At 31.5% G+C, this 22,986-nt stretch overlaps 1 protein-coding gene across 6 annotated transcripts in view; it reads left to right on the top strand.

The window, feature by feature from the left end:
* The window catches only part of LOC127152235 (probable E3 ubiquitin-protein ligase HERC1), an 80,786-nt gene extending 59,761 nt beyond the window's left edge, over positions 1 to 21,025 (top strand). For all 6 annotated transcript variants that reach the window (XM_051092775.1, XM_051092774.1, XM_051092776.1 and 3 more), the window contains exons 60-78: positions 73 to 246; positions 2,515 to 2,820; positions 4,379 to 4,444; positions 4,856 to 4,981; positions 5,059 to 5,197; positions 6,616 to 6,797; positions 6,879 to 7,034; positions 7,130 to 7,252; positions 8,966 to 9,068; positions 9,149 to 9,318; positions 9,414 to 9,552; positions 11,418 to 11,584; positions 11,834 to 12,003; positions 13,185 to 13,350; positions 13,421 to 13,497; positions 13,614 to 13,866; positions 13,949 to 14,101; positions 14,200 to 14,505; positions 15,970 to 21,025. In XM_051092775.1, coding sequence (XP_050948732.1) covers positions 73 to 246; positions 2,515 to 2,820; positions 4,379 to 4,444; positions 4,856 to 4,981; positions 5,059 to 5,197; positions 6,616 to 6,797; positions 6,879 to 7,034; positions 7,130 to 7,252; positions 8,966 to 9,068; positions 9,149 to 9,318; positions 9,414 to 9,552; positions 11,418 to 11,584; positions 11,834 to 12,003; positions 13,185 to 13,350; positions 13,421 to 13,497; positions 13,614 to 13,866; positions 13,949 to 14,101; positions 14,200 to 14,505; positions 15,970 to 16,155 — 3,162 coding nt within the window. In that variant the 3' untranslated portion in view covers positions 16,156 to 21,025. The remainder of the gene's footprint in view (positions 1 to 72; positions 247 to 2,514; positions 2,821 to 4,378; positions 4,445 to 4,855; positions 4,982 to 5,058; positions 5,198 to 6,615; positions 6,798 to 6,878; positions 7,035 to 7,129; positions 7,253 to 8,965; positions 9,069 to 9,148; positions 9,319 to 9,413; positions 9,553 to 11,417; positions 11,585 to 11,833; positions 12,004 to 13,184; positions 13,351 to 13,420; positions 13,498 to 13,613; positions 13,867 to 13,948; positions 14,102 to 14,199; positions 14,506 to 15,969) is intronic.
* The last annotated feature ends 1,961 nt before the right edge of the window (positions 21,026 to 22,986 follow it).

The raw sequence follows: 22,986 nt of genomic DNA, 5'->3' as shown, positions 1-22,986 counted from the left end.
AAGTGTTAAATTCAATTAATGTTTAATTAAAAATGTGTACGTGTATGATTAATTCTGTTTTCCCTGTAACAGGATGTTTTGCTAATTCGCTGTACCCCAGACTGGATCTCTCAGAATCATGTTCTGGCCTCCTGCCGTTCTGTTCTGCGAAGTCAGGGCATTCTGGGATTGAATCGTGCCCCCTGCATGGCTGTCTTTCTTGAGCGCCTTCCCACACTGCTTCAGGAGCAGTATAGCTATGAGAAGGTACATACAGTTCCTCATCAAAACTGAGAGTTTTTGTCAATGCAGTGAGGTTTATTTTGCTGTCTTTGTTTTGTGGCCGATAGCTGGTAAATATTTTGTACAAATTATGATATTTTGTAAAAAAATGTCATAAAGGTCAGTTCTTTTGGAACTGAGATTTATACATCATCTGATGAATAAATAAGCTTTCCATTGATGCATGGTTTGTTAGGAAACAACTTTTTATTGTAAAATCTGGAACCTGAGGGTGCAAAAAAATCATAATACTGAGAAAATCACCTTTAAAGTTGTCCATATGAAGTTCTTAGAAATGCATATTACTAATCAAAAATTAAGTTTTGATATATTTACAGTAGGAAATTTTACAAAATATCTTCACGGAACATGATCTTTACTTAATATCGTAATGATTTTTGGCATGAAAGAAAAATCAGTCATTTTGACTCACACAATGTATTGTTGACTATCACTACAAATATACCCGTGCTACTTATGACTGGTTTTGTGGCCCAGAGTCACAAATCTGTAATCATAAGTGTGCTTTTTGTTGAAATGAGTTCTTTAATTCTTCTAGAATACTATAGAAATTACATAACTGTATTTAATAGATTAGAATAACTAGGGCCCTATGAAATCCATTGTTTGTTTTTTTTTATTTATTTGTTCCAAAATTCAGTTTTTTTCCACTTTAATTTTTCTGGATTTCCTTTTTTTTCCGATTTAATTTTTCTAGACTGTTTTAATGGTTAAAGTTTAAAAAAATATTAATTAAAAAGCATGTCTAATTAATTGAAATCAAGAAGCGTACACAATTTAAGGGCAATTCAGTTTTATTTTTAACAAATTCTGTTTTGCATTAATTTTCTGGAATCCATTTGAATGGTTTCATTAAATTTTAATAATCAAAAGCATCTCTAATTTGTTTTCTCTTTATTTTTTCTAGACTGTTTTAATGGTTTATAAAAACAATAAAAACAAAATAATAAAAAAATCATGTCTAATTAATTAAAATCACGAATCTTACACAATTTAACAGCAATATATATATATATATATTTTGTTTTGTTTTGTTTTGTTTTGTTTTGTTTTGTACCAAATTCTATTTTTTGCACTAATTTTCTCATCCATTTAATGGTTTTATTAAATTTTAATAATCAAAAGCATCTCTAATTATCTTATTTTATTAAAAAAAAAAAAGTTATTATTTTATTTATTTATTTTCAGAAATACTGTGTTGTGTATTTAAATAAATTAAATTCTAGTAAATAATTTTTCTTGTAAATATTCCTTAAAAAAATAATGTTTTAATAATGATTTTATCATTAGTAGTAGTACTATCATTACATTAAGTCATATATTTCTGTCACAATTTCTTCAATTTAAACCAAGCTTTTATTTTGACGGGTTGCCGTGAAGACCTTTAAGAGTCTGTTTGTTTGAAGAAACGTAAAATTAAGTGACTAGAGATTAAGTTCTAAAGATATTTTTGTTCATGTACTCGTATATTGAGGCGGTAGAAGCTGAAAACACTGTGAGTGTCACGCGCGCTTCAGTATGTGTAGTAAACAAAATTGCGCATCTGTGCAATTCATTCACGCAGAGACATGCAGGATTCATATTTTAGTAGTATTTTTGCAGCTTAGTATGCACAGACATGTGTTTCAATTAAATGTACTGACCTACTTCTGATTCATTCCTCCAGAATTTGGCCAATTCAGTGACATTCTGCGTTATACAGTAAATTCCATTTTTATGACTGGATTCCATGATTCCGTCCACGTTTGCCATTTTGCAGAAATCATATTGCCCTAAATAACTGACACAAACATATTTGCCTCAGTTTTGATGCAGTCTGAATCTGAGTTTCTGCTAAAGCTCAGTTTGTTCTACTGGCACATTGACTGTTTGCCCAGTTTTGCCGCGGAGTTTAATTTAACAACAGAGTCTCTATTAACAGCTCATTATTGTCCTCGGTTAAACAGCAGAGATCTCCTGCGGTCTGCAGTCTTCTGAGGAGTTCACTGCAGCTTCTGCTCTAATAAATGAACTGCAGCTTTCTGAGTCAACATCACCTCAGCACCACCTATTTTTACTTCATACGTCATCAAATTATATAAAGTCTATTAAAATTGAAAATAGTTGTAGCATTTCACAGTATTACTGTTCTTACTGTATTTTTCATCAAATAAATGCATCTTTAAATTCTCAGTGTGTAATTTATAGATATTATATCACATCATATGTCTTCATGTGTGTCTGGATCCTCAGAGTCATGTGATGGCGGGTGATCAGCTGACCCACAGTGCCTTTCTTCAGAGTCTGGCCGCACTGGCCGTGGGTCTCTTCTTGGATCAGCTATTGTGCCGTCAGCCCAGACCGCCTCACCACAGCGGGACGGGGCCGGATCAAGATGGGGCCCCTGGATCCTTCTGCCCCTCAGAGTGGAACTGGCTTTCCACTTATTCAACCACAGTGAAGAGCGCAGAGGCGTTTGCTCGTGGCACACCCTTCCCAGAATCCTTCATCGCACCTGAGTTCCATCATTCTGGACCCACAGAGTTGACCAAACCACTGGTAAGATACATAATCGAGTTAATCATTGTGATTATATTTAAACGAACAATATTTGTACACTATTTTTTTTTTTATCTTAAAATCCTCTTATAATGAAGGTTTTCTGCACCAAAAACATCTTCAGTGATCTTTTTTTATTCATATTGACTGTAATATTAAATGCTTTTTGCTGCTTTACTTTTAAGAGAAGAAGAAAAATAATGATTGAAATGGAAAAAATGGATTCAAAAAATTAAAAATGTGAGACTAAGTATACATCATAAATGTAAACAATGAAATAATGACAATATTAGTGAAATTATTATGCAGTAAAATCTAAAGGTAGTGTAGATCATATTATATTTTTTTGTAGTTTTTCCTTCAGTGCCTTTAAATACACACTCTTAAACCTTTTTACATTTGTCACATTTTCATATAATTTTGTAATTAAATTTTGTATTGTTATGATTCATTACGGGGTATTATAGTAAACTAAAAATGAAACAAATTAAAACAATTTTTTTTTTAAATGTTAAAAATAAACATTAACTGAAATAAAATTAAATATATATTTAAAAAAAACCTTTTTTACATTTTGTTTGTTTATGTGCTAAAATAAAATAAAAACTGAAATAAAAATTAATAAAAAATATTTAGATGACTAATATGTAACATAAAAAATTACTAAAACTTTAACTAAAACTGAAATGAAAAGAAAATGTATTTTTCAGAACACAAATAAAATATTTTTGATGAAAGCCGAGAGATAACATACAAATTTATATATATATATATATATATATATATATATATATATAAAATACAAAATCACAAAAACTTTAACTAAAATTAAAATGAAAAGAAAATAACAGATTATAAGAAAATAGAATACTTATTTATTTATTTATCGGAACACATTTTTCAGTTTCGTTTGTTGATGTACTAAAATAACTAAAAACTGAAATAAAAATTAATAACAAATATATATATAAATATATATAAATTACTAATATACAACATACAAAATGATATAATATATATGAAATACAAATTACTAAAATTTTAAGTAAAATTAAAATGAAAATAGAAAACACTATATATATATATGTGTGTGTGTGTGTGTGTGTGTGTGTGTTTATATATATATATATATATATATATATATATATAAATAAATAAATAAAAATATATGTTTCGATATTTATTTATTTTTTTATTTTTTTATCGGAACACAAATTAAGATTTTTTTTTTTTTTTTTTTTTTTTTTTGATGAAGTCTAAAAGCTTTTTGACTCTGCATAGACAGCAACGCAACTGAAACGTTCAAGGCCCAGAAAGGTAGTAAGCACATCGATAAAGTAGTCCATGTGACATCAGTGGTTTAAACTTAATTTTATGACGCTACGAGAATACCTTTTGTGTGCAAAGAAAACAAAAATAGTGACTTTATTCAACAATTTCACATTTCAATGATACCAAAATTCCTTATTTCAGCTGAGCTCAGAAAGTCCTGTTTTCCACAAAATGCCCCTTAAAGGTTACTTTGATTTATGCAAAGCATCTTTTGTTCTCCTTCTAGGACAACAGTAAATGGACCTTCATGATGGATGAACAGCTCATGTCCTGGGCGACCAGCAGACCTGAAGTAAGTCTGTGTGTTCTTGAACGTGTGTGAGGTTGAGCAGATATGTGGAAGTGTGTGTTGAGACATGAGGATCTTCCTTCATCTCCCTCATTCGTCTCTGTCAGTAGAGTCCCTGTGTTCAGCGTTGTTCTTTCAGGCAGATTTTTATCACTCTTCACGTGTTTTTATTCATTCAGCTTTTATAAATTACCTTACACAAACCCTACCAGCCAGACCACACAAAACCTCTCTGCTTTAAATAAAACTCCTTTCCTCATCATTTAAAGCATATCTTTGTGCCTATTTTAACTTTACAGCTTGCTGAATTGGCTTGAGATTGCATTAAAAGAATGTGTATAAAAGAAATATTGTATTTAACAGTATTTTAAACATCTTTTTAATCTAATGAAATCACATTTGTGTGTTTGACAGGACTGGCAGCAGGGTGGTAAAAGTGAGGTTTATTTGTGGGGTAACGGGCGTCACGGGCAGCTGGCGGATGCCGGGACCAGCGCGTCTGTGCCCACCCTCGCTCCCTCCCTCTCTCAGACTCAACAGGTAGAGTATCAACACCAAACGCATGCAAAACTACCACAAGTTGGCATGTACATTTATCTCTGTTGTGTTTCTTTCAGGTCGTGTGCGGTCAGAACTGCACGTTCCTGGTTCAGGCTAACGGTACGGTTCTGGCTGTAGGGGAGGGCAGTTACGGACGACTCGGACAGGGTAACTCAGACGACCTGTACACCCCAACTATCATCTCAGCTTTACAAGGTAATGCAGACCATAGCAAACTCATTTTCAGGCTAGTGCCAGGAATATGTGAAGTAAACAGATGTAATATACTGATATTCCGGCACTTACGGAATTTTCTGGGAAAAAAGGTTAAAAATGGATGCAGAGAAAAACTGAAATGTGAACTAACTTGTTTGAAGAGAAAAACTGTGGCTGTCAATTAAATAAAATATTACAATATTACAAGTATATTACAATAACATACACCAAACAGCATAACTTAAATAATAATAATAATAATAAACAACATGATCGACAAACAACAACATAATAATAATAGCAATAATAATATATTTATTGTTGTTATTGTTATTATTTGTTTAATAATAAACAATAATCTATTTTTCTAATAACTTATTAGAAAAAACCCTGCAACAATATTTTGAAAAAATATTGTAACTATTTTGTAACTTGTAATTATATAATTAATAATAATAATAATAATAATAGCAATAGCATACAACAAACATAACTTAATAAATAACAATAGTAACATTAACAACAGTAATAATTATGTTATTTAATAACAGCGTTAAAATAACCTCCTAATCTATTTTAATAGCTTAAAAATATATTGTAACTAGAATTGTGTAATAATTAATAATAATAATTATTATAACAACAACCTTTTAAAATCTATTTATCTAATAACTTATTAGAAACAATATTGTAACTGTATATTTAATAATAATAATAATAATAATAATGATGATAATAAATATTAATAATTGTTAACATAAATAATAATAACAGTAACAACATTATTATTTAACAACAACATTAAAATAACAGTAGCTATATTTATATAATAATAATAATTATTATTATTATATTATTTAATAACAACATTAAAATAACAACCTCTTAAAATCTTTTAAATCATTTATTAGAAAAAATATTGTAACTATAATTATATAATAATTAATAATAATTATATTATTATTATTTAATAGCAACATTAAAATATCAGCCTCTTAAAATCTTTTTTAATAATGTATTAGAATAATATTGTGACTATAAATGTATAATAATAACAACACACAACAGCATAAATAACTTAAAAATAATAACAAACAGCATGATTGACAATAAATAATAATAAGAACATAAATAATAATAATAAAAACATAATAATAAAAACATAAATAATAATAAGAACAATAACAACAGTAATAATGTTTATATTATTATTTAATAACATTAAAATAACATCTTAAAACTGTAACAGTATATTGAACTTGTGTTGGGAATACGATTTTTTTAAATAAATAAATAGGTTGTCATTTTATTGATATTGTGATCATCATCTTCTTCTTCTCCTCAAAACTTTAACTCAGTATAAAACTGCATGAAATATATATCACATCTATTACACAGATTTTTTTCCTCCTTAAAAGGTTATGTAGTGACTCAGCTGGTGACATCATATGGCTCTGATGGCCACTCATTGGCTCTCACTGAAACCGGAGAGGTGTTTAGCTGGGGTGATGGGGATTATGGGAAACTTGGCCATGGGAACAGTGAACGGCAAAGGCGACCCAAACAGATCGAGGCTCTGCAAGGAGAGGAAGTGGTGCAGGTAAAGAAAATAACTGTCCAAGATCATCACCAAAACCATCACATCATCAGCTTTCATTTCAACATCATTTCCCCCTCTCAGCTGGCGTGTGGCTTCAAACACTCGGCCGTCGTCACAGCGGACGGAAAACTCTTCACCTTTGGCAGCGGAGATTCTGGACGCTTGGGTCAAAGGTCAACATCGAACAAGATGATCCCGGAGAGAGTTACAGCACTAGATGGATACCACATTGGACAGGTGCTTCATTGTTTGGACTTTCAATGTGCGTATGTGACTTTTGACTTTTTGACTTTTGCGTGATGAGTAAAGATGACCTTTCCTGTCGCGTTCAGGTGTCATGTGGTATCAATCATACGTTGGTCCTGTCATCAGACGGCCTGACCGTGTGGGCTTTCGGAGACGGTGATTATGGTAAACTGGGTATCGGACCATGTACGGTGAAATGCTACCCACAGGTACAATCTTACTGATTGATTTTCATATTTTTGACCACCAAGGCTGCATTTATTTGTCCAAAAATACAGTAAAAATGGTAAAAATATGAAATATTATTAAGTTGGCTTGAGCTTTAAAGCTACAACCACCAAACTTGGATCAGACCTTCAGACCGGTCTGAAGTTAGTTGCTATATCTTTTCAAACTGATCCGACGTATGGTTTTTGAACACCAGACTATCAAAACCACCTAAAATCCCATAGACTTTCATTGAAGGGGTGAACATTTTTATTCAAAGAGACATATGGTGCATCTAAGCTGTTTATTGCTGTAGTAAAGCCCAACAATTCCCTGCTTTAAAAAACAGCTAAAACCAGCCTAAGCTGAATGGCTGCTTTGGCTGGTCTGATTTTAAAGTGGTTTAAAGTGGTTTTGGACACTTTTCAGCTGGCCAGGCTTGGAGATCTGGCTTGGTTAAAGCAGCTTTTTTTCAGCTTAAACCAGCTTTGCCTAGACAACCAGCCTAGGCTAGTTTTAGCTGGTTTTTACTGGTTTTAGCTGCTTTAAACATGTTAATCATGCTAGTAACATGCTACTAACTTGCTAACCATGTTAGAGACATGCTGTTAACACGTTAGCAAATGCTAATAACATGCTAATTATGCCTGAAACATGTTAGCATCATGCTAACAACTGCTAGTAACTTGCTAATCATGCTAGTAACATGCTGCTTGTTTACCATGTTGAAAACATGTTAGCAACATGTTAGTAGCTTGCTAATCATACTAACAACATGCTAGTAACTTGTAAATCATACTAACAACATGCTAATCATGCTAGAAACATGACAGCAGCATGCTAATGCTAACAACTGCTACTAAATTTGCTAATCATGCTAGTAGCATGCTACTAACTTGTTAACCATGAATACACATGCTAGTAGAAACACGCTAGTAACATGTTAATCATGCTGGAAACATGAAAGCAACATGCTAATCATGTTAACAACATGCTAGTAATATGCTAATCATGCTAGAAACATGCTAATTAGGCTAGCAACATGTTAATAACTTGTTAATCATAGTAGAAACATGCTTACCATCCTAACAGCATGCTAGCAACATGCTACTAATGTTAGAAACATGCTAGTAATATGCTAATCATGTTAAAAACATGTTAGCAACATGCTAATTATGTTAGAAACATGCTAGTAACATGTTTATTATGCTAGCAACATGATAATCATGCTAGAAACATGTTAGCAACATGCTTATCAGGCTATAAACATGCTAGTAACTTGCTAATCATGCTAGAATCACGCTATTAACTTGATAATCATGTTAACAACGTTAAAACATGCTAACAACATGTTAAATCATGATAGCAACATCAGCTTTCATACTTTTACAACTGCTTCAACTTTTCAGGCTAGGCTTTCTAAAACCAACTCAAAGTTTGTTCTCAAACTTTACTCATCTAGTTACCATTTAAAATAACTGTTTTCTATTTGAGTATGTTTCAAAATAGAATTTATTTCTGTGATGCAAAGCTGAATTTTCAGCATCATTTCTTCAGTCTTCAGAAATCATTCTAATACGCCGAATGGAATGTTCAAAAGAACATTTATTTGAATGTTTTGTAACTGTCTCTACAGTAATCTTACTTTTGAAAAGCAGTGTATGTTTTGTTTTTTTTCAACTGGCTGATTGTCCTGTGTTTCTGTTCAATGGCAGAAAGTGGAGGTTCTTTGCAATAAAGGCGTTAAAAAGGTTGGATGTGGAACACATTTCTCAGTGGTTCTGGCCAAAGATGGACACGTCTTCACATTCGGCCAAGGTAGACCTGGTGTTTTTCACAAAAGAGTTTGATACTTCGATTGTAAAGCTGCGTTTTTAAATGCATTTTTGTATTCACAGAGCGTCTGATAGGTCTGCCGGACTCCATGCTGAAGAATCACAACCGTCCGCAGATCATTCCTGCTTTGGAGGGCGTCTTCATTGAGGACATCGCTGTGGGCTGCGAGCACATCCTTGCTTTATCCAACACTGGAGATGTGTACGCATGGGGCTGCAACTGTGAGGCCCAGGTACAGTCAGCTGAAATGGCTATGATGTTTTCTGTTGATATTTGAGAATATGTGAATATTTAGTGGAGTTTGTGTCCTCTTTGTGTGTATTGCAGCTGGGTCTAGGCCATTCCAATCCTGTCAAGGAGCCCACTCTGGTTACTGCTTTACAGGGGAAGAATATCAGGCAGATCTCGGCTGGACGCTGTCATACCTCGGCCTGGACCACACCGGCTCTGTCAACCAGAGCTTCAGGTACACACAAAACCATAGAACTTCAAGCCTTTGAACTTCAAGTAAACTGTTACAAAAGCTACAAAAATGTTCACTTATATGCACCATACAACTAGCACTGTTCAATAACGGTTGTTTTTGGTACTATGAAAAAAATAACCAAAATTAAACTTTTAATTTTTAAAATGTTAAAAAGTTTTTTTTTTAGGCCTGGGAATGTCATAGAAATCAACAAAATCCTAAAAATGTCATGGAATTTGAATAGTAAATATACAATATATATTTTTTAAATAAATAAATAAATAGTTTCTTTAGTATCAAATCGGCATATTAGAATGATTTCTGGAGGATCATGTGGCACTGAAGATAAAGCTGAAAATTCAGCTTTGCCATTACAGTAATAAATAACATTTTAATGTATATTTAAAAATAAAACAGTTATTTTAAATTGTAATAATATTACACAGTATTACCATTATATTATATTATATTATATTATTTATTTATATAAATATAAATACACAAAAAATATAAAACAAAATTATTAACTTTAAGTTTAAATAATAAAATTATTAAAACTAACACTGAAATATACATTAAAGCAAAGAAATATAAAAAAATTAAAATGACAAATTCAAATAAAATTAAATAAAATAAAACTAAAATTAAAATAAAAAAAAAAGAAAATATAAAACTCAAAATTAATAACTAAGTTGAAATATCAAAATTACTACAAATAATACTGAAATATGCATTAAAGCAATAAAGAAATATTTGTAAAAAAAAAAATAATGACAAAATCCAATAAAATAAATGAAACAAACTAAAATTTAAATGGAAAAAAGAAAATATAAAACTCAAAATGAATAACTTTAGGTTAAAATATTAAAATGACTAAAACTAATTCTGAAATGTAATACTGGAATATGCGTTAAAGCAGTAAAGAAATATATTTAAAAAAAGAAAAAAATCTAATAAAATTACAAAAACAAACTAAAATGAAAATGGGAAAAAATGATATTAAAACTAACACTGCAATATGCATTAAAGTAATTATGAAATATAAAAAAAATAAAAATGACAAAATCAAATAAAATGGCTAAAACTTACACTAAAATGAAAATTAAAAATGAAACTCATAATTAATGTTTAAATACTAAAATACTAAAACTAACACTTAAATAAACATGCGTTAAAGCAATAAAGAAATATATTTAATAAAAATAATATTGCGAAAATCCAATAAAGTTGAAACAAACTAAAATTAAAATATAAAACTCAAAATTAATAGCTTTAAGTTAATATGTTAAAATTACTAAAACACTGAAATATGCATTAAAGCAATTAAGAAATATAAAAAATAATAATAAAAATTGCAAAATCAAATAAAAGTACTAGAACTTTAAAATGAAAATAAAAAATGTAACTCAAAATTAAGTACTAAAGTTACTAAAACTAACACTTAAATAAACATACATTAAAGCAATAAATAAATATTTAAATAATACTAATAATAATTACAAAAACTTACTGAATTACTAAAAATTACTAACACTGAAATTAGCATATATGCATATTTATGTATTTATTTTTAAGTTTTGGCGTTCTTTCCAAAATATAAAAAAATCTTACTGACCCCAGACTTTTGAATTGTTTTGTATATTTTGTAGTTATACTTGTCTATACTTAAATATTTAATTGACTAGAAGTTATTTTTTCTGCTGTATCCTGGCATATTCAGTTGGTATCTCAGCAAAAAAAACTTTCACATCTCCACAGACTCTGACCTTGTCAGTAAACAGTCTGTTCTGGGATCAGTTCTCAGCGTCAGATGTGAGATTTGTTTTTGCATCTTGTGTCATCAACTCTGACTGTGTATTTTGCAGGTTGTTCAGGGATACAGCTGGGTCTGCCCCAGTCCGTGCCTCCGCAGTATAACGCCCTCAAAGACTGCAGCCCTGAAGTGCTAAACACCCGTCTCAGAGTGCTGTACCACTTCTCTGATCTTATGTACAAATCCTGGAGGCTTCTGAACCTCGACCCCCGCAGTCAGGTATGCGATCAATAATAAAACAAACACGCACGCGTTCACGTGAATCACAGCAATCGCTGCCGAAAAAAACGTACTCCGACTCCCTGCCAAGAAGCTTTCATCATTTTCTAAGCTCAGCTGAATTTGTGTCCAGTGTGAAAGTGTTCCTTGTTACGGTTCCTGTTTTTACCTCCAGACTAATAGGTCGGTGTCGGTCGATATCCGAGCACAAGTTTTATCTGACCGTGTCACTCTCTGGCTGGTTTCCAGGTAAATGCGTCCCGCTACAGCTCAGGTACCGCTGCCATCGTACAAGGCCAACTCAGAGGCCTCCTGTCCCCGAAAGTCAACACCCTTCCTCTCGTTCGCACTATCGGCAGAACCATGACCCAGGGAAAGACCTACGGCCCTCAGATTACAGTCAAACGGATCTCCACCAGGTATGTGCTTTTAACCAAAGCTGCACAATTAAATGAAATAAAACCGAAATCACAAACTGGATTTGTGAAACACAGCACTTAGTTCCATTACTTGTGAGCAGATCTGGTGTTTTCAGTGTTTCAGAGTTGTTGTTGTTGTTGTTGTTGTTGTTTTATTACTTTACAGTGGAATATTACAACAGTAATTACAAACAATATTTATTGTTATTATTATTTTATTATAATTATTATATTATTATATTGACAACATTATTGTTATTATTATTATTATTATTATTATTCTGAACCTGAACTGTAATATGCTTGTGCAAGGAAAAAATACAATTCATTAAATGTTTTTGTAAGACAAATTAAGCAAAATACAACTAAAAAAATCAAGATAAATTTAATTTAGTTTAATTCAAAAGGTTTTTTTTTTTTTTTTTTGAAAAACTAGGATTTTTACTGTCTTTAAAAGTTTTAAAGTTAAATTTTAAATATACAAGTTAAAAAAAATCTATATTTTACGTATGTATATTTATATTGTTTTATGTATGTATTTCATATATATTTATATTTATTTTACATATACATAAATATATTTACATATTATATAATGAGTAAACTTTTAAATACAAAATTCACTAAAATTCAACTAAACGGGAAACATTTTTAAATGATGTATTTTTAATTATATGATTATTAATGTTTATTTATTTGAAAAGGTTGTTAGTTTTCATGACCTGATGGGAAAAAATATCTTATATATATATATAACGAAATATAGAATTTGGAATTATTTTACTAAAATTCATGGACCATTTTTAATTATGTATTTTTATTTATATTATTATCTCCATATCCCTTTGGGAATGAATTTTAGTAAAATCATTATAATGTATTAATTATTTTACTAAAATTCACCCCCAAAAAGGATTTTTTTAATTAATTTAAATTTTCTATTTAATTAAAATTTTAAATAATCTAATGTCCTGTGTTGTTGCTGATTATATATGTACTTTCCATGCCAAGATCAAAAATATTTTATCATGTAAAAAAAAAGTAAACAATATTTAAAAAAAAAAAAATCCTTGAGATGATAAACAGTTTGTTAATTTGCTGTTTGAGCCACAGATTTGTTTTTTTCCAAGATTTACTCTCTTTACTACATCAAGTACCTAACCTTGTCCTCCAATCCACAGGGGGCGCTCTAGCAAGCCCATTTTTGTGCAGATCGCCAAGCAGGTGGTGAACCTGAACCCAACTGAGCTGCGTCTGCCCTCCAGAGCATGGAAAGTGAAGCTGGTCGGAGAGGGGGCGGATGACGCCGGCGGTGTTTTTGACGACACCATCACTGAGATGTGCCAGGTAAGTCCATGTTCGTAAACTTATAGCACCTTTACATTCAGCCATCCAAAACCAAATACTCTTTTCCCAGGAGTTGCAGTCAGGTGTGGTCGAGCTTCTCATTCACACTCCCAACAGCTCTGCAGATGTTGGCAGCAACACAGACAGGTAGGTTTAGACGCTAAACCAAAAGGCAGCTTTTACAAAACTACGTCATCCCTACAACACACTATTGGCTCTAAATAGAAAGACTGCTTTTCTACTAACCTCCGTTGTCTGGGCAGGTTCTTGCTGAACCCAGCAGCCGTCTCGGATGATCACATAGTGCAGTATCGCTTCTTGGGGATCCTAATGGCAGTAGCCATCCGAACCAAAAAGCCCTTGGATCTGCACCTGGCGCCTTGGGTGTGGAAACAGATGTGCTGTATTCCTCTGGGAGCCGGCGACCTGGAGGAGGTGGATCTGCTTACGTACCGCTCACTTCAGGGCATCTTACACCTGGACAACAGCGTGATCAATGAAGAAAACTTCACAGTGGTGAGACACACAACCCCGAGAGACGGCAGAGATCATCCATTCAGACTTGAGTTTCTCACTGTCTTTTATTTTGGTTTTGCAGATGATCCCTCTGGACTCGTTTGTGGCTCACAGTGCTGATGGCACGCTGGTTCCGGTGATTCCTGGTGGGCATAACGTCCCTCTGACATTCTCCAACAGGAACGATTATGTGGAGAGAGCCTTGCACTACAGACTTCATGAGATGGACAGACAGGTATCTGCCTCTCCTCCACACACTACTTCATGTAGACTGATCTTGTATACTTCTATAAGCAGTGGTAAAGCAGTATGTGTGTGTGTGTGTGTATGTAGGTGGCAGCAGTGAGGGAGGGCATGTCGTCAATCATCCCGGTCCCGTTGCTTTCCTTGCTCACGGCTCGACAGCTGGAACAGCTGGTGTGCGGCCTGCCCGAGGTCTCTGTGGAGATGTTGAAGAAGGTGGTACGATATCGTGACATTACTGACAGCCACCAGCTCATTGGCTGGCTGTGGCAGAGTCTCGAGGAATTCACCAATGAGGAGAGAGTTCTGTTCCTGCGCTTTGTTTCCGGACGTTCCCGACTGCCGTCTAATCCGGCAGACATCACACAAAAGTTTCAGATCATCAAAGTTGATCGGGTAAGGAATACACTGTCAGGTATAGAATATATTCTTTACTATATACTTAGTTGAAAAAAAATTGCATAATTTAATATACACTTTAGTTTATTTAATTTTAAAATTTTAATATAAAGTAAAATAATTTAATGTCAGCAAATGGGATGTAGCAAATGCTCTAGAATATTTTTTTTTACTATATACGTAATTAAAATATATATTTAAAAAATAAAATTATTGCATTCAATTAATTGAATTGAATAAAGCTGCGTAATTTATACTTTAGTTAATTATAAAAGTATTTTTATTTAACGTATAATAATTTAATGAGTTTAGACAAAAAAATGAAATTTACTTTTGAATGTGAAATTTAAAATTATTTTACTAAAATTCACCCAAAAATGGACATTGTAATATTTTGTATTTTTTTAAATTTATGATTATTGTCGATTTTGTAACTGAGATGTGGACAAAATTGCTAAAATTACATTTAGTTTTGAAACTAAAATTCAAAATTACATTACTAAAATTCTCCCAAAAATTGAAATCTTTAAATTTTGTATTTTTTTATTTGATTATTGTAGATTTTGTAGACAAAAAGCGCTAAAATTACATTTACTTTTGAATATATAATTAAAAATTACATAACTAAAATTCACCCCAAAATGGAAATTTTTAATTTTTGTGTTTTTATTTATGATTATTGTAGATTTTGTAACTGAGATGTAGACAAAATTGCTATGATATTTACTTTTGAATATAAAATTAAAAATTACATTTATTAAAATTGTTTTTCAAAATTTTCATATATGATTTTGTAACTGAAAGGGAAACAAGAAAAATATATTTGTTATTTATGTATACATATAATGTTATATCATTTTTATATATTATATAAATTAACTTTTGAATATAAAATGTACTAAAATTCAGTCAAAACAGGAACATTTTTAAATGATGTATTTATTTATTTATTTATATGATTATAAATGTTCATTTATATGAAAAAGGTTGTCATTAGATTTCATAACTGACAGGGACACAGGAAAGGAAAAAAAAAAAAAAAAAAAAAAAATATATATATATATATATATATAATTTATGGAATATAAAAATGTATTATTAATTTATTGAATATCTATGTAATTTATTGAATTTAAATATTTTTTTCCCTGTACCCCTATCAGTTATAAAAACTACTGTCAACCTTTTCATATAAAAAACATTAATAATCATATAAATAAAAAAAACTAAAAAAAAAAAATATGTTTTCAGTTAGGTTGTCAGTAGATGTACAGTAGAATGTACACAGAAAACAAGTTATGTTCAGAAGTTAAGACATGGTCACAGTTATTAGCCAATACCGCCAGATATCATCCACTCAATCTGCCTGGCTGATTATGTTTGTACTTTCCATGCCCAAAAGCACTGTGTGCACTGGGATGAAGCCCAGGCCTTTACTCTCTCTTTTTCCACTCTCAACAGCCTGTGAACGGCCTTCCTACAGCCCAGACGTGTTTCTTCCAGCTGCGCCTTCCTCCCTACACGAGCCAGGCCATACTAGCCGAGCGCCTGCGCTATTCCATTCACAACTGCCCCTCCATAGACATGGACAACTACATGCTGTCACGCAACACCGACCCCGCGGACGGCTCCGACACCGAGTACTAACGTGGCGCTCTCTAATAAAACAGACGCTATAACGCTACAAAGCACAAAATAGTCCCATAAATGCCTCCGGTTGCACTTCTTCCTCATACATGCAATACAGCTCTCAGTCACAAAGCCTCACGTACAGTACGTACTCTCTGCGGCACCCAGAATGCACTGCAGACGCCAGTTCTTCCACAAGGAGAATATTTAAGCAATTCTTTATTTATTCATTTTTGTATCATCTTCGTGTCTCTGAATGTTGCAGGAAACTAAAAAAATATTACCGTTACAAGCGCCGTGCCTGGAATGGTCTCTTGGTCGGTTCGTAGGTAGGTGAGCACTTGGCAGCTAGCTTCCTGTCCCAGTTTATGCCAAAGGCTATTAAACTACTGTACTGTACTGTACACGATACCTGACTCAGTGGAATAAAAAAAAAAAAGTACTGTGAGTCTGAGAAAACGAGCCCCAGAGCAATCGTCGTTGGGCGTTTATATCAAGCTAGCTTGTATCCTAAATGAATGTATACTTGCAAATGCCATGCACGTGTGCACTCCAGTCTTTTATTTGCCAAATACTGTACTGATGCTGTATATTACATAGGGTTTAATGAATTTTAGCCTTTTTTTTGCAACTGTGAAACAGCGCGTGAAGACGTCTGGTGGTTTTTGTGTTCGTCTGTGCAATCTCACGCAGTGAGAGTGGAGGTTTGTTACAGTACGCTATGCTGAGTGTTCATCAGTGTTATTATGACGTGCTCCGGGCTGGATGTAAAACATGTTTTGACTGTTTTTACTGGTGTGTTTGATAGAGGAGAGTCGCTCTTTACTCTCAAAACCTTCTGTATGCGGTGGTTTACAGTATTGCTAAATTATTATTATTAGTTTTTTCCTAAAAAATATTTATCTGAGTGAGCTTTACGCGTTGGAAAGACGACGAATGAGGACTAACCCGGCTCTTGCGCTGTTTTGCACTTTAGACCTGTATGCATTGCGCTTTAGCGTATGAGGAAAATCATATTCACTACGATATTTACAGATTTCAGACTAATCTAGAGGTTCTTCTAACCCGAGCCACTACTGATGTAAACCTCTCGGCTGTTTTTTATGGAAGTATCCTGAACTAACTTTAACGTGAAAGATTATATCGTTAGGCTATGATATGGTGGTATTTGGTGATGCTCAAATTTCAGATTAAGCCATATAACAAAAACAATTCAAGAAGTCTCCTTAAACTGCTGTATGATATCTTGATGGCCTCTCAGATGGAAGATGCACTGTACTGTAAATTAAATTTTGTGTACAGACTACTGTGTTGGCTTGGTAAGTCATTTTAAGTTGATTGTACTTGTTTTTCTGAGTATGAAATGTTTTATTTCTGCCATGTTTTTGTTTATATTTCAGCTGTTCTTGTGCAAGAGTCTAACATTTTCAAAGCCCAGATGAGGGAACATCGATCAACTCATCCGAACGATTGGAAGTCGCATGCTAGAAAGTTGGTTGTGATACTCATAATATATACAGAGCAGATGTATTCTCTACACAGGTGCTAAAATACCAATGGCTGGACTGTGTTGTCTGATTCACTAAATTGACTCTTTTAATTCAGTTCTTTTTAGTGAATCACAAGCATTCAGTGCAAACACTGTAGCCTGATTCCTGAAACATGATTCTTAAAGGAATAGTTCACCCCAAAATTTAAATTCTGTCATTAATTATTCACTCTCATCATGTCATTTTAAACCCGTAAGACGTTTGTTCATCTTTGGAACACAAATTAAGATATTTTTGACCAAATCCGAGAGTTTTCTGACCTTGCATAGACAGCAGCGCAACTGACAGAAAGGTAGTAAGCACATCAGTAAGATCCATGTCCATGTTTAAGCCATTAGGGCGTATTTGCTGGTCTCTGTTAACATATGCAATAAAGGAGAAAAAAAGTGTAGACAAATATTTCAGCATTTTCTCAGCTAGGTTTCTCAAACCTCTTAGGTTTTACTATAGATAATTAAAGAGATAGATTACCCAAAAAAACGAAAGAAAAAAAGAAGGAACATTTTTTAAAAATTTAAAATCATTAAATAAATAAAAAAAATTAAAATGTAAAAATCATTTTACATCACTCCCTCATGCTGTTCTAAAACTCTACCGGATAGTTCACAAAAAAATGTAAACATTACAAAACTGCCCACATGTTACTTGCCCTTATGTTGTTCCAAGTCTGTACAGGACAGTTCACAAACAAACAAACAAACAATAAATAAATAAATAAATGACAAAAATCATTTACTTGCCCAAATGTTGTTTCAAATCTGTAAGGGGTACTTCACAAAAAAAAATAAAAAAATTTAAAATTACAAAAATCATTTACTTGCCCTCATCTTGTTCCAAATCTGTGATATACTTCACAAAGAATAAAAATAATATATATATATATATATATATATATATATAAATAATTTACTCGTCCTCATGTTGTTCTAAAACTCTACAGGATATTTCCATAAAAAAATTAATAAATTAGGAAAATCGTTTACTTGCTCTCATGTTGTTCCAAATCTGTATAAGATACTTCACAAAGAATAAAAATAAAAAATAAAAATATAAAAATAATTTACTCGTCCTCATGTTGTTCTAAAACTCCACAGGATATTTCCAAAAAAAAAAAAAAAAAAAAAAAAAAAATTTAATACATTAGGAAAATCATTTACTTGCTCTCATGTTGTTCCAAATCTGTATGGGATACTTTACAAAAATAAAAATATAAAAATCATTTACTCGCCCTCACGTTGTTCTAAAACTCTACAGGATATTTCCAAAAAATAAAAAATAAACTAAAATAAATTACAAAAAGCATTTACTCACCCTCATGTTGTTCTAAAACTCTACAGGATAGTTCACAAATAAATAAATAAATAAATACACAAAAAAAGTTAAAATAAATAAATAAATAATAAATGACAAAAATCATTTACTTGGCCTCATGTTGGTAATAATAATAATAATAAATTAAATAAATAAAAATAAAAAAATCATTTACTCGCCTTCATGTTGTTCTAAATCTCTAGAAGGATAGTTCACAAAAAAGTAAAAAAAAAAAAAAAATAATAATAATAATAAATTACTTGCTCTCATGTTGTTCCAAACCTGTATGCAATAGTTCACAAAAAGTAAAAAATTAATAAAAAAAAAAAATAATAATAATTTACTCGGCTCCATGTTGTTCCAAACTTGATTTTCTTTCTTCTGTTGAACATAAAATATGACATTTTAAAGAATGTTGTTAACCAAACAGATGCTAGTAGCCACTAACATATGTGACTCTGGACCACAAAACCAATCATAAGGGTCAATTTTTTTTTTTTTAAATTGAGATTTATACATAATTTGAAAGCTAAATAAATAAGCTTTCTATTGATGAATGGTTAGGATCGGACAATATTTGGCTGAGATACAACTATTTCAAAATCTGGAATCTGAGGGTGCGAAAAAAAAAAAAAATTGAGAAAATTGCCTTTAAAGTTGTCCAAATGACTTTCTTAGCAATGCATATTACTAATCACAAATGAAGTTTTGCTATATTTACGTTAAAAATTTACAAAATATCTTCATGGAACATGATCTTTACATAATATCCTAATGATTGGCTATTGCTACAAATATACAAGTGCTACTTAAGACTGGTTTTTGTGTCCAGGGTCACATATGGGAATAAAATACTGTGAAAGTCAATAGCTACTGGCAAATACCAACCTTCTACCAACATTTTTTAAATATCTACTTTTATGTTCAACAGAAGGCGAAACTCATTCAGGTCTGAAACAACTTAAGCTTAGTAAATCATGACAGAGCTTTCATTTTTGGGTGAACTGTCCCTTTAAGTTATGCATATGAGATTTTTACAGACTCAATCCTCCCATGGTTATTTGGACAAACAGGGTTGTAAAAAAGCCCCCCGCCACTAAGCCACCAACTGTACTCTGTGTTTAATTAACAGCAGGGTCTATCAGATGACCTCGCGTAATCAAGCTGAGCACTGTCTTATCACGCTGTGATAATTCAAGCGTATTTTTAGTTTCTTTACTCAATTACAATCCTGTTTTCAGACAAACAAATCATTTATATTTACATTTATCTTTCTTTATAGGAATCCCATAACAAAAGCTAATCAGAGTACGCTAAGTGTCGAAGTGCTACAGTCAAGCTAAATGTAGCGGAAAACGTGGGCGGAAGGGGCCAAACGGGTTCGCAGACCACCGTTAGAACAAAGAGGGGCGTTTCGTTCCCCTCCCGAGATGCTATCGTTTTGATAAATCGTGCACGCCACCCGTCCTCTGAGACGAGAGGGAAGCGATTGTGATAATGAGCATCCTTGACTTGCTCCAATGAATTATGGGAGGAAGTGAAACTCGCCACTGATGACTGAGAGGATCAAAGAGAGTGAGAAAAGAGGAGGGGAGACTGATCTCAGCTGCTTTGATGTATTAGAGAGCTTGTGTTCATGCAGGTCTGGAGAAGCGTCCTGAAGAGCCGCAATCATCATCTCAGACTGCTGCTGATGACACGGACTCGAGAGCGTAACTCGCTCTTATGTAATGTGAAGCGCTTCAGTGTTCGGATCAACACTTTTGGAGGTAGCCAGACTTGCAATCGGAGCCAATTTGCATCTTAATATTAGTTCACATTGTCCCAACAATCACCAACATCCATTGAAATTTGCTGTTTGTTGGGACACATTTATTATCATTGAGAAGCACCAACTTAGACCTCTAACTGAGACCATTCAATTGATGAACAACCAAATGATGATTTTTCATTGTTTATGAAAAACATTAAGTAGCTAAAATAAAAGGTTGATATATTTTATTTTTATATAATTATATATTATATAAAAAAATAATCATTTATTAAACCAAGCAGTAATTATTACAATATTGCAATAATGTAAATATATTATATTTTTAATATTACAGGTTGTTTATTTAGTTTGGATTATTTTAAACAAAGTAAACTAAAACTAATAAATATGTTAAATAAAATTACATGTGTGTATATATATATATATATATATATATATATAATTTATTTATTAAACCAAGCAGTAGTTATTATAATATTGCAATAATATATAAATTATATATTTTAGATTTTTAATATTATGCACACATTAAATAAAATAACAAACATTAATAGAAACAAAATATAAAGAGTTTAGTTTATTTAGGTTATTTTATTTAAAACTGAATAATCTTAAACTAATAAATAATATTTTTAGAATATATATATATATATATATATATATATATATATATATATACTGGTTAAACCTAGTAGTAGTTATTACAATATTTCAATAATAAATAAATAAATTTATATACTTTTTAAAATTTTATACACATTAAATGAAATAAAATAACACGTTTCATTTATTTTGATTAGTTTATTCAAAACTAAATGATCTAAAATGATTAAATAATATTTTTAGATTTTATAAAGAATTATATATACTTTTAAAATTTGATTTCTTTACTAAACAGCCATTATTACAATATTGCAATAATAAACAATTTTGTATATTTAATATTTTTAATAGTATACACACTTAAAACTAAATAATCTAAAATTAATAAATAATATTTTCAGATTTTATAAAGAATTATATATACTGTATAAATAATATATACATAAATAACAAACAAAAATATCTATTAAAAGTTTAGTTTATTTAAAACTAAATAAACTAAAACTAATATTTTTATATTTTAAAATTTATTTACTAAACCAAGCAGTAATTATGACAATATTGCAATAAATAAATACATTTTTATATACACACTCACACACACGCATAAAAACAATTCATAAATAACAAACTTTAAATATATATATATATAGAGAGAAAATAAATAATAAAATTGTTCATTTCGTGTAGTGTATTTAAAACTAAATAAACTAATAAATATTTTTATATTTTATATAAAATTATATATACTTTTTGAAATTGATTTATTTACTAAACCAAGCAATAATTCACAATATTGCAATAAATAAATACATTTTTATACACACGCACACACATAAAATTATATATAATTTAAAATAAAATTATATATACTTTAATTTTTTTTTTTTTTTATAAAATATTTATTACAATATTGCAATAATATATTTTGTGCGCTCCTAGGCTTTTTTTCTGTTTTTATTTATCAATATTTTTTTGTTGAACACCGTTTGTTTTTCCAGTGATGTGTGAGTTTTTTGTTTTTGCTAAAACTTCAACTAAAATTAAAATGACAGTATAAAGAATAAAATAAAAATAAAATGTAATTAAACAGTAAAATATAAATAGTACATTTAAATGAAATATAAAATAAAATAGTAACAAAAACTGTAATAGTGTTTCAGTGACACTGAAGTAACGCTGCACTGTTTGGGGAGAACCTGAGCGTTTCAGGTAAGGGTGATAAAATGGTTGACCTTGTTGTCCAGCTCTGTCATTAGCCCATCTTTTAGTGAATTTTATGTGTTAACTGATGACCCGGCACAACTCCTAATTGTCTGGCTATCACAGTGACTTACTGTAAGCCCCGTGTTGCCGAATCAGCATCTACGAAGCCCATTCCTCAGGACCGTGTGTTTGCGGGTGGAGAGCGTGCTGCTGCTGGCTGACCTTATTAGGCATCTGTTTTATGCACGTACCTGTGTGAGATTCCCGCCGCAGTCAGCAGCCTTGCAGCTGGTCCAGGGACGGTGGAGTCGTCAGCTCGCGGCTGTTTTTATAGGGTCATTCATCTATCACAGGCAGAGCGCACAAATTTAGAAAGGGCACTGGAGAATGTCAAACCAAAATATT

Source organism: Labeo rohita, chromosome 21 (genome assembly GCF_022985175.1).
Source record: "Labeo rohita strain BAU-BD-2019 chromosome 21, IGBB_LRoh.1.0, whole genome shotgun sequence".
NCBI lineage: Eukaryota > Metazoa > Chordata > Actinopteri > Cypriniformes > Cyprinidae > Labeo > Labeo rohita.
The sequence above is the reverse complement of the archived record's forward strand: the minus strand, read 5'-3'. Positions and strand labels throughout refer to the sequence as shown.